A 13,374-nucleotide genomic window follows, 5' to 3' on the forward strand; every position below is an offset into this window, starting at 1 on the left:
ATGTTTTGATATATGTTGTATATTAAGACGAGATACTTATAGTGTTGGTAATAAAACAGAGGCTACTGTGCTGCTTTTGAGTTAAAAATTCAAAATGTTGAAAAAATGTTTTTAGTTCAAGAAGATTTTCACCCACTGGACTGTGGTTGTCAGTTGTCATTATTTTTATTTATCGCTATTTTAAGAAATTTCCCTTTGATCTAACTTATTGATAATTTCCTTTCTCAGCACAGCAGAGTGATATTACAAGTTATTGGTGCAAATACCACCTAAGGTAAAAAGTGATGAACAGATTATGATTGGTCATCTCAACACGATTGCTTTTCTCACTTTCGTCGTACCGTCTCAAGCGAGAAATTCAATCTTGTTGAAATGACCAATGATAATCTATAAATTTTCAAACTTATGTTGTTGCAAGAATGCCTGTAGACCTAAACATAAAACTTACGTTGGGGCAGGATTTCCGGTAGAACTACATTTGAACATTTTTGGTGTATCATCTTCCTCTTTCATATAATATGAATCTTGGAATGGACTTGTGATCTGTGGTGGTGTCTCAGCTAAAATAAACACATATTTCTCAGTTCTCTTTGCATGCATTTAATATTGCCATAGACAATGGACAAAAAATTATAAAAATTCAAATTAGGAAATGCTGCATACAAAACACATCATGAAGAATGCAAATATTTACTTTTATGAAACCTTAAAAACAATGCTAGTTCATGTACCTTACTTCTGTCACCCATTTGAAGCTTTGCATTTTTATTACAAATGTATCATGTTAAAAAAAATACAAAATAACAATACTTACGATCGGCACATTGTATCATCGATAAAATAGCAACAAAAAGTATTACTGTAACTAATGTCTTCATTTTCTTTTTTAATATTGCTTCTATTTTCTTTTCAAATGCAGTTTATAAATCTGAAAATAGATTAAATTTAAATATAGTTATATATGTAATTCATAACAAAATGGAAAACTGAAATATTTGCTCCTTGAGCATTCATGTTTATGTTTTGTCACATGCTCTGGATCTAATATTATTACAATAAAAATTTGTATTGGAATTGATTTTTTTAATTTCAGATTATCTCCCTTTATTTTAATGTGTTTCGCTATTTTAACTTCCTAGAGGTGTCATAAAAATACTGTTTCCAATGTAAGATGTGTTCATAATAACAATAACATGTAAGATAAAGAAAAATTAGATTAAAATTATAGGGAAATTCTATAGAAAGTAAAAAATAATCTTTAACCCAGAAAGCAGCTATGGGGTCATAGCCTGAAGGGTAAAGTCTCAGAATCACTGACTTGACACTAGCATTAAATGTGGTTGAGCTAATTTGGCTTTAAGATCACATACACATCCTTTCAATTATACTCATAAACACATTATTAGAGTACTGATGTATAATTATCACAAAGTACCATCTTAATCAGTATTTACCAATGTATCTTCTTAATATAGATCTCGAGCTAGTCGAGTCGTAACAAATTCTGATGGCAGCTGAAACTAAATTTTCAACTTACTTCTTAGGTTTACTAATTATCCGTCCTATACTTTAAAATGCATTGTACACACAATAACTCAAAAATGTCAGAGAGGTAAAGATGATTAATACACCTGGTTAACAAAATCCAGGTAAATAAAGGCATACCTGAGATAACCTGGGGATCTCTGAAGGGTTATAATAAGTTAGTCTCAGCATTTAAATCTACTTTCTTTGTTTAAGTCTCTGATAATGAAGTTGTTATAAAAACAAGAACTATTTGTTTTTTAGAATGCTTATAAGAAATAAAGGACCTTCATAAATACACTGAAAATCAATAGACACTTCGGAGAATTATGTTTACTTATTTAATCAAACATTCCGTATAAGGACGATTACATGTAATGTAAACTTCCGGTCAAAGCACTCCTGGATGAGTAACACAGTTAATCATGTTATTGTTTAATCAGCTGTATTGTTAACAATTGTGTATCATATAATTACTTCAATTACATTATATATTGTCATTCATATATGAAAAAAAAAAAACTAGAGTCCAAAACTAAACTGCTGGATCATCAATATTAGGGTTTTAAATCAATATTTTTTTATGTATTGTTTCTTTCATCTGATAAACTTCTGGTTCAGTGATTTAACATATATAAATTACTGAGGTCTATACTACTGTGAATATTATAGCAGTGGGGCTACCAGCTGGACATGTAAAAGTGTCACAGTCAGGTATTAACACTGAATTATAAAATACCAAGTCATAAATCTTATAATGTGCCTCATGGATGTATTAGATATAGATAAAAAAAACAAGTGAAACTGCGAGCTACTGCTCACTGATGATACCCCCGCCGCAAGTGGATAATATTAATTGTGTAAAAATATGCAAGTGTTCAGTAAACAGGAAGTTGTCGAGTGATGAATCTGAAAACGCATCACACGGTATAGCTGACTTATATTAACCCTTAAACCAAATTTCAGAAATTCTTGTATTGTAGTTCCTAAGAAAAATGTGACGAAAAATTTTCAACTTGGCTATCATGTGTAAAATCAAACAAGTGTTCGGTAAACAGGAAGTTGTTGAGTGATGAATCTGAAAACACATCACACGGTATAGCTGACTTATATCAAGCCTGAAACCAAATTTCAGAAATCCTGGTAGTGTAGTTCCTGAGAAAAATGTGACGAAAATATTCATGGGACGGACTGACTGACTGACTGACTGACAGACTGAAGGACTGACGGACTGATGGACTGACGGAAGGACAGACTGAGGTAAAACAGTATACCCCCCTTTTTTTCAAAGCGGGGGTATAAAAAAGTTTCAGGCAGTTTTGTATTGTTTCTGAATAAAAGGTTGACTCATTGGCACTAAAGTAAGCCACATCTTATAGTGAGAATGTCAGGCAATTTATGGTAATGATAATAATCCGTCTACACTGGACCCCCTCAATCCTGAATATGGCCATATAAATGGGTATGAATGCACAGATTATAGCGCTGACAATGGTTGTCAAATAATTTTTCTCAAACCAGTAAAACTGGGGCCACTTTGAACTAATGCAGTGAGAAGCTGGTTTTTGGTTTGTTTTGAAGAATTTACGACGACTTAAGAGATGTTTTAAACAGCGAAAATGTGGGTTTCTTTCTGAACTATAATCCTCCTTATACCATGTGACACTGATGTAAGTCACTGAACTGCTTTCAACAATGAGCAAAACCCTATTATATTAAGCTATAAAACATATGAAATGAAAAAATTTAAAACAATTCATACAAAAAACCCACCAGTCTGGTTTATGTACATAACTATAATCAAAAAACAAATATGAGAGATAGCAACCCAGACAACCACCACTGAATAGCAGGCTCTTATGTGTGTGTATCTATAATTAAGTCACTTTTTAGATTTGTGGTATAAATCAATGAAAAAGTCTCTCCAACTAGAGTGTATCTTAAATTTTAAAATAAATTTACATTTAAATTCAATATTCAAATGAGGATTTAATCTCTAAAGCTAATCTGACAATGAACTAGGCTTTTAAAAAATCTTTCATCTTGTTGACAGGTTTAATATTTAAACAAATCAAGTATTTGCTACATTTTGTATGCTGACTTAGCAGTTTCAATTTGTAAAACCATTCATCTGAATCACCATTTTGAATGTTCTGGTTGAGTAGACACAGTAGAAAAAAATACATATTTTTTACTAACTGAGCTAGTCGCTTTATCAAACTAAGCTCCAAAAATATCAGACCTGCAAAGGTGTGGTAGAACGTTTTTATTCTATTTTATTTTAACAATTACAGGAATTGTACTAACATAATGATTTTTTCCCTATGAATACTTTTAAAATTTCTCGAACAAAATATTAGATCTGCAAATTGGTGGTTGCAGATTATATTCTAATTTTAGTTTAAGTGAAAAAAAAACACTAAAATCAATTTCTACTAACATACCCTCTCCCTCCTTTCTCAATTTATTCTTAAAATTAATAAAAGGTTTTCTTAGCAGATACTTTCATTCATCAAAAGAAATCATAACATTACTGACCTTAAATAACACCACCACCGGGCACCTGAACAATAATAACCGGTCAAGATATTATCCAAAATATATGCACAATAAATACCTATATGACATTTAAGTATGACATGCAGCTCAGTAAATCTTGTGTATCTATACATACCCTTGACATCTCATGTACTTAATAAGCCATTGTTTATTAACTCTCACATATTTACAATCATGAATATTCATTATCACAGTTTAGCCAATAATTCTCAAGACAAACAATTCTGTATCGATTAATATGCCAAACATGGCCATGCTGCAAACACCAAATTGACAAATACGATAAAATTTAGGGTGAAAAAATCAATTTCCTTGGGGCAATTTTAATTATAATTCTTATTTGGCATGTATGGCTTTTGGGAACTTGAAGAATGTGTATGGTAAAATCAATAAATATGTGACAGTTTTTTTTCAAATCTGAAGCCTACTTGCAGATTCTTTTTCAATTTGAACTGTTTTCTTTGAATAATTTATGAATGCTTTACATTTTTCCTATTGAATAGTTAAATACATTTTCAAAAGGTGTAGCTGTATTCATAATTAGTTTTCCACTGTGATTTGGAGGAGCATGGTATTGCAATACAATATCAACATCCAAGCAACCCCAAAAAGGTTTCTAGCCAGCTATACTATTTAGGGGCCCTGAGCTCCCCTCTGTCCTTCAATTCACTTCCCTCTGGACTATTGTTTTAACCTTTTCCATTATTATAAGTGATAACTCCTGCGCTGTGCATTTTTACTGAAGGTAAAGAAATAATTATAAGCACAAAAAAAATCCTTTTAAAATCTGGAAAAAGCTGTTAACACAAAAAGATATTAACTTGTTCATTTATTTCACATTTCTTTATCTTTAAACATGATAAAATGTTCCCTTTTCACACAAGAAAACGCACTTAAATGCAATTCATCCTAAAAATGTGCCCCTCTGTCCTTAAGTCATAGCTAGAACACTGAATAAATCATATGCAATTAATCTCTTGCATTTCAATTACTGTCAGGTAACTTTTGTTTGGTGTGTAATATAACAGTGGAATACCAAAGAGCCTCAAACACCAAGAAAGATGAAAGACGAAGTTATAGTAACTTTATTGATATATATTTTTGATAGCTTTCCCCGACCTATTCACATATTTTCAATCTTGGAAAGGTGCATGACCTATTGCATCCGCACGTCCTATCATCTTGTACATAAAAAGTGGACCCCCCAGCTGCTTTCATTCTCTGTCCATGTTTAATTTAGGGGAAAGGGGGGATGCTTTAGTAAATTGAGTACAATTTTGTATTATATTCATTATGTCACAAACCACTTATGCTTTACAAAAAGCATTAAATTTTTTAAAGCCACTACTACCCACTGCGGAGACTTTCACTGTATAAGCTGATTACACAATATCAAAGACAATATTATCCTAAAGTATAGATCAATAGTTTGTCACAATGAAATAGACACAAAGTGCCATGTAAAGGGAATTCTATGGCTGCAGTGTCACTTCTCTAATTTTAACAGCATGTCAAAATTGTTCAATATATTTTAATTCAAATTAGATGTGGGCGTCTTTCATAAACCTGTCAGACAATGTTAAAATTATGTGTTAATTAACTTTGGTATGGGTGAAATACTTTGTGAATGGCTGAATAATAGGATAGATTTTCTAATAGATGTGACAAGCCAATATAAGTTCTAAGTGACAAAAAAAACTGAGTTAACCTTTACAAATAAAATGTGTTTTATGGTTTAAAATCTTAATACTAATTTAAACGTCCCATTACAAATATGTGTTTTATGGTTTTAAATGTTAGTTCTAATTCAAATTTCCCTTTGCAAGTTATATATGCATAAATGGACATACCCTTTTACATGTGCATCTTTTACAGATTTTACAAGACATCATTTTTCATAATTCAAAAATATCCAGGTCTACACTTTTTGAAAAAGGACCTATAACCTTTCCAAATCAATCCCCATGTATATATAATATAGGTATTCTGTTAAACAGTTTTGTTTTTCCCAATCAATCTAAAATTTAACTATGCACATATGTTATGATGGTTTTTTTTTAAACTTTAGTTGCAAATGTATCCACATATATAGTGGTAAATTAATGTATCAAACCTTTTTCGTAAAAGTGCAGTCTGTCTGGAATATTGAGGAGCACATAAGTACAAATGAATTACTTTATAAGATTAAAATCTGTCATACAATTAATTTATGAACTTGAAAACAAAGTTATCTCCCCTTGAACTCTGAATGTACCTTCCCTGGTTATCTCCCCTTGAACTTTGCATGTACCCTCCCTTGTCTATCAATATATACATGCAATAAATCTATTAATAAATCATATCTCATTTATTACGCCAATTGTCTTTTAATCATCAAATTTTCAATTATAATAATAGAAACTGAGCACACTGAATTAATCATTTTTATTGTAAATCAAGTTTGGATTGTCAGATGAATACAGATTTTTGTTTCTATCTTTGTGATTAATGGATGAGTATGAAAGGGGTATCTGCTGATACTAATTTATAGGGCATATGCACACTACAAATTGGCCATTAAAGTTAATTCATTTTAATCAATCAATGGAATTGTTAATTATTAAGTGGTGTGACGATAACATATCAAATTATGTTTCACATGTACTTTTATTTCAGGAAAAGTCAATTTTTGAATTATTTTTAGATAGTGATCAGCATATTTGTTTTTTCATTTGTATCTATAGTTTTCGACTCACTCACACAGTAGAGTTCACTTTCTGGTCTTATGGTCTCTATGGATAGGTGATACAATAAATGTCAGAAAATAAATATCATGTATATATATATACAAATACTTTTTTCATGAGCTTTTGGAACAAGAAAAAAAACATTGTTTCATGGAGCTTTTCTCCTTTCCCTTACCCAGCAATAATACATTAGAATGTCTGACATACTTATAACACTATATAGGGGGTGTCTAACAACCTTGATTACAGATGAGGGCTTTGCACAATAGCTTGATTTAAGACATAATAAATATACATTGTATATTCTTATAATCTGCAATTTAACAATAAATTTTTGTCATCTTTTAAAATTAAAATTACTCAATAACTATAAGACAAAATGTGGCGACAATATAGAAAAGCACCTTTTTTTAGTACAATAGATGGCAAACAAATAATTTCATCCTGTTATAATCCAGAAACTTATTTTTCAATTGAAAAAAAGACTTGGATGCTGCTTTGTTACTTCAAATTAACAAAAAATTACCATATTATAATTGACCCATTCAGAATATCCATCTGCACTACATCCAAAAAACAAATCTGTTTCCCCAAGTAATTAAAACCTGTCAATTATAACAATTCTAAACTTCTTTTTTCAAATATTCTCCCGACTCATCTTTTTATTTTTTTCCTCTTTTTGAAAAATTATTCCTCTTGGACTAAATACATGATGGGCTTTAATTGACAGTAAAATGATAATTATCGACAGTGTAGATAGATAGGGATATGGAGAGACACGGTTACTGAAGTAATTAAGTATACCAACTGTAATTACTTTCTCCCTGTAGGCAGTCAGATTGTACTTGTCAATTCTAGGAAGTTATCGGACAAATATGGACTAGTTATTTCCTATTAAATTATCTCCAGTAAATTAGTGTTAATTATATCTCATTCTATACCAGATATAGCAGTGGGCAAGAAAAAACTGTCTGTTTTCTGGGTTTTTTAATTTACAAACTCATTTCCCACCCATTGTTTACCATAGTGAAAAAATAATTACATTATAATAAAAATAGTTAGTATTATTCAATAAAAGAAAGAAAAGGTATCAATTATTCATACAATAATCTCACAATGAATTTTGAAAAAGGGGGGTCTGAAAAACCATTGTTAGGGATAATCCTAGTTAAAAGCTGATGGCATTTAAATCCTTTATGTCACTGTATCATTAAAGTGCCATACCCACTAATCCCCCACCCCAAATATGCCTCTGAAGATATGCTTAAACCTTTATATTAAGTAAGGCATAAAATTAATAAAATATATAAGTAATATACATGATATATGTATATATTTTTGTACATCAATAAGACACCAAACCAGTTACACAACAAAACCAAAAGACATCTCTACTTCTAGGTTAATTATACAACAATAAATCTATGTGTATGAATAAATGTAACCCACAAACAATAAAAAAATCTCTAAACCTTAATGGACAATTTAAATAACCGTGAGACTAATGGCAACCTATTGTTTCTCTGACACTAACTTTACTTTTAATAAATGCAGGGTCTCCCTATTCACAGCACATACTTGTGACACTCCTTGTCCCAAACAATTTTCTTGATCCATTTGAAGTCCTTTCCTAAGTCACATTTACATTTATCATGTTTATATATATAATTTTATGTGGTCTTATTAATTTGTCACTAAGACTTAACTTAGCACTGCTGTACATTACTGGATGCAGACCAATTAGAGGTAGACAACCAATTAATGGACAGATAAAAGTATTTTATCTAAATCATTTTAGAGATTTACATATTAAAATGTGGTATTTAATTAAGAAATAGTAAGAATTCAAAGTCATAACCGGTAATGTGTCGGTCGCTGAACAATGATGGTAAGCAATTGACAATATTCTACAATGGATGAACAAATTACTGAACTCACCAAATAAGAATTATCCTTTTACAGTCTAATCCAGTAATTATTCCTAACGGAAATAAATTAAAAAATTGTAAATATCAATTGAGGGAATCTTCACAATAAGACAATGTAGTGTAATGTCGACTACGTCACTTCTTATCCAATCAATGAATCAACGATGGTTTCCCAGAATTCTCACGAGAATATCTGACACACTACCAATTTCACACATACATGTATGATATATATGGATCCTTTCAATTATGATGGTTTTCAATTAAGTTTGATCTTTGTAAAACTATTTCATTACATACCCTTTTTACTCTATGGAAATCATCTGCCTGTTTCACATGTTTTATCTTTATATAATGTTCAAATATTTAGATGCTAATTATATCGGACATCAAAATGTCATCGGAGCATCAAATTGTTGTTAAATTAAATATAAATCTCAGGGCGACAAAAGCACAAGGTTTAAATTTATAGTCTATTCAAAATCCATTGACTGTACAATCATGTAAATTCTTTTTCTATTTCAATTCTTGTATTTTATGTTATTTTTAACTTAGAAAGATCACTGTCCTGTCATCTCTCTTACTTTGTATAAAGGATTACGGCTTTCACAATGAACATAATAGAAACAGTAAATTATTCAGACTTAAATGATGGGAGACTCCTACACGTTAAATTGTGCAATTCACTATGTTTGGGCCAGGAATATACATGTATGTGTAATGAGAGAATTTCCTCAGGCTGAATTCTAAAACTTCCTTAATGTGAAGGACATAAACAGTAGAATGAGAGAAATTTTGAAAAATAAAAGACCTGCTTGTACTTTTAGTAGTTTAGAAATAGTGCTTTCTAAAAAGATCGTCTGATGGAATGTATCATAAATGTGGTACCATAATTTAAGGGAAATGTTTTAATCTGTTTTTTGGGGGAGCCCTTGTGATATTTAAATATACCAGAGACTACTATACTGCCACTAGTAATAAGTACCCCTGAAGACTCAAGTACAGTATTTTTTTTGCCTAGATATAATATAGAACAATAGATCAGTTTAAATGTACATTTTGTTTAGCAAAAATTTAAAAAAAATACATGAACAACTAACTTTTTTAAATTACAGTACAGTCAAACCTAGCTATTATCAAGGTCACCTATATTCAGTAAAAATCTATCTTGTCATGTCACTCACTGATTGCCCATTGTAGTAATGTATACCTATGCATTTAGAAACTCAATTCAAAAGACACCTCCCTTATAAGGTAAGTTTTCTTTGGTCTTGATGTTAACCTTTATACATATATGTAGGTTTTACTGTATAATTTTGGACCATTATGTTTTGTTAAATTAATGTTTGACATTCCCATCATAAAATGTTTGTTAAACAATCAAAAATAACAATTACACCTATCAAATTTTGACTTGTTTTTATAACAAAACTGATGATAATTTTAACATTGACTTCAACACATCAGTTTGGGACGACATCAAAAGTTCAATGTAGGATAAAAAACCTCAATTCATATAGTTTTTTCACTGACCCCCCCCCCCCCCCCCCCCTCTCTTAACTTAATTTGGGAATAATTGATTGACCAATAAGGATATATATAAAATCGATTTCAATTAAACATAACTTGCAGCAATTTTGACCCTCACCCCCAAACTATTTGAATTAAGTCTTTTATCCTTCGTTAATTTTTTGATGTCGTCCCTTAGCTTGTTGTTTATCTTATATGGACTAGAAAAGTGGTCCAACATACTAACTTTCATCTAAGCTCACATGTTTTAATAGCTGCATCTGAATAAAGAATATGAATATGTGTAGCTTTTGTACAAGCAAATGTGCAAAATTTATGAAATTGGTCTTTAGTATCAGTGTAAAGAACAAATGTAAAAATTTGAAGAAAAAAATGTTATATTCACCGATTCTTCATTTCGCGTTAAGCCCTCTCGATCCAATTTTCATAGCAAATAATTTCTCGATTTTCAAATTGACTTGAAGTAGTAGAATAAGGAACGATCTAAGTTTTATTTTACACATTCACGTTAACCTACTTATATTCGCGTTATTTTTTTACTCATGAAAATCAGTTGGTTGACAGTGCTTCATATTAAAAAAAAAGCTGAATTCATCAAAAACAAAAAGACAGCTAAAATTGCACATAATTCACTATTTACATTCTGCAGAAAACGTACCACTAATTTTGAAATGACATTTAATATTACATAACATAGCAATTATAGTCAGCTATGGAGTTTATAATTTCAAATTAACATTATATTTCGTATTTTTCACCACCGCAATTTGGATAATACATGTAGGTAAAACTACATCTTCAAAATTATCTATGAGGTTTATATTTTATATACTTAAAGCAACTCAATCCACGAGTTTTGGATGTTTTTCAATCATTTTACATTAGACAATGAAGGACAAGAGGAATATAAAGATCATTAAATTATCTGACTATATGACAAGTCAAATCTCTTTTAAATGTATTGATTGATGTACATTACCCTAAGGGGAAATAACTCAATGTTATTTCACATCTGTTTAATTCAATGTTTACTTTTATCCATAAAATGACATAATTTAATATTGAATGATTGTTATGGTGGATATTGAATGATTGTTAGATTGTTATTGAAGACAGGTGAGAATCATTAACAGGTGATTTAGAATTTAACAGTCTACAATTTACAGTTCTTGGTCTGTAATTTTCAAATTGACAGGATACAGTATATATTTATATTATACATTCATTGTACTTCAAATCCAGAGTTTGATAAATAAAAATTAAAAAAAATAGACGGTGCAGTCAGCCTCCGGGGGGATCCAATCAACAAGGCAATGTTATGAGTGGGACTTGTAAAAGGTCTACATATGTATGCAATAAACCATGCACATGCATGTTTGTAGCTGACCAGAAATAATTTCTGATATATACAACAAATGGAAGTTTTTAACGACTGTGACTGGCTATACAGCCCTTGCACGGTCGTTTTTTATATGTTGTAATTTAAGTTATATATATATTCATATACATAGTATTCAGACATATGGAATAATTAATTATAAAAGATGGTTCACTTGGAAAATCTTTAAGTACATGAAAAATGCAGATGAAAAAGGTATTTAAAGAAACATAATTTCAATATTTAATTTTGAAAATGAATTTGACAACATGCATAAATGATCATAAATTCATAAACATAAATATAACTACTTTCTTTACCTTTTTTGTACCCTTCAAGTCTAACAAAATTTCTAAATAAAATGTCTATATTATTTCCTTGTGTACTGCAGATCCTCACTAAAATCGTTGATTTATATATTATGTATACAATAAAAGTATTGATTTGGACAATGTTGGAGTGAACTCAATTAGTCTATTAAAAGCGAAAGCTGTCAAATTCCTTTAGTCGCTAATCTTAAGTATAGTTAATTATAACCTGTGTATAGAATAGGGTACGCGAAGTTCAATCAAATATGCCGCGTTCCTGTGTACAGGTAAATCAGTATAAACTTTCAAACATGTGGCGATTCGATCATCAAAGATGACATCAGAAAATGCATTTGTTCATGGACGCGTAAATATATATACCAATATTCCATTTTTAAAGTATTTTACATGCAAACTATTTACCTGTATAAAGAACAAAAGGAAGTTGAATTCAAAACATCTTTCCTCACAGGTATTCTCGCACCTTGCAATATCCAGGTATTTCCGGTAGTCCAAAATCTGTGACGTTTTTCACAAATCAATGAGAGGCACGTAAAAAGGGGCGGTTAAACTTCAAGTCTTGATCCTCAAAACAAATAATGATATAATTATACATTAGTAATAAGTGGGACTAATAAATGAACTTAAATTGTATTGTTCACGGTCACATATTATAAGATACGGAAGGATTACAAACTAGAGGCTCCGCTGACAGCGTGTTTCTCTCAATTTCTCTCAATTTGTAATGAAATAGTAGTTCCTTCATAAATACATATTTCGGTTATTTCTGTTAAATTTGAAGTTATACATAATCTGTCATTTTAGCATTGGCTGTACGTAATACTAAACGTAATATATATTTTATTAAAAGTTACAAATGGAAATACTACCTATATTCGTACTGATATTATTACCACTGGAACTTGGGAACAGTATATGTTGTGTTCAAGATTAAGTTTGTACAAATTATAATTTGTACAGGGTTTTTGTACAAGTTATAAGTTTTTTGACACAGTATACCTTCTTGCAACAGGTGATACAGGTTTATCTTCTAAAATGAACCAGTGTAATGTTTTAAATTCAAATTTATATACTTCAACCTAACATTTAGTGCTATTCTCCTTGTCTTCAAACTGGAAATGAGGATATCTGGATGGTTTAAATTCTAATTTTATTTTTCTCCTTTAAATATACCATATTCATATCCATATAAAGTCTTTTTTTGGTCTTATAATGTTTTTGTGTCAATGCTCAATATTAGCCTGTATCATGTAGTTATGAAAGTATGACAGAAATATGTTGTTTCGCATACTGTATGCTGATTCACTAATCGATATAACTGCATTGTCTACATACTACTTTTCGTCTTTAGCCGGGAACTTCGATCGATCTTTAAGGGGACCAAATCATAATTCGTTTAT

At 30.4% G+C, this 13,374-nt stretch overlaps 1 protein-coding gene across 1 annotated transcript in view; it reads right to left on the minus strand.

Annotated features, from left to right (window-relative positions):
- The window catches only part of LOC139499625 (neuroglian-like), a 35,417-nt gene extending 22,912 nt beyond the window's left edge, over positions 1-12,505 (minus strand). Inside the window, exons 1-3 of the mRNA XM_071288366.1 lie at positions 12,377-12,505; positions 815-928; positions 449-560 (exon numbers count right to left, since the gene is read on the minus strand). Of these exons, the coding sequence (XP_071144467.1) occupies positions 449-560; positions 815-878 (176 nt within the window). The 5' untranslated portion in view covers positions 879-928; positions 12,377-12,505. The remainder of the gene's footprint in view (positions 1-448; positions 561-814; positions 929-12,376) is intronic.
- Positions 12,506-13,374: the final 869 nt, after the last annotated feature.

Source organism: Mytilus edulis, chromosome 12 (assembly GCF_963676685.1).
Source record: "Mytilus edulis chromosome 12, xbMytEdul2.2, whole genome shotgun sequence".
Lineage (NCBI taxonomy): Eukaryota > Metazoa > Mollusca > Bivalvia > Mytilida > Mytilidae > Mytilus > Mytilus edulis.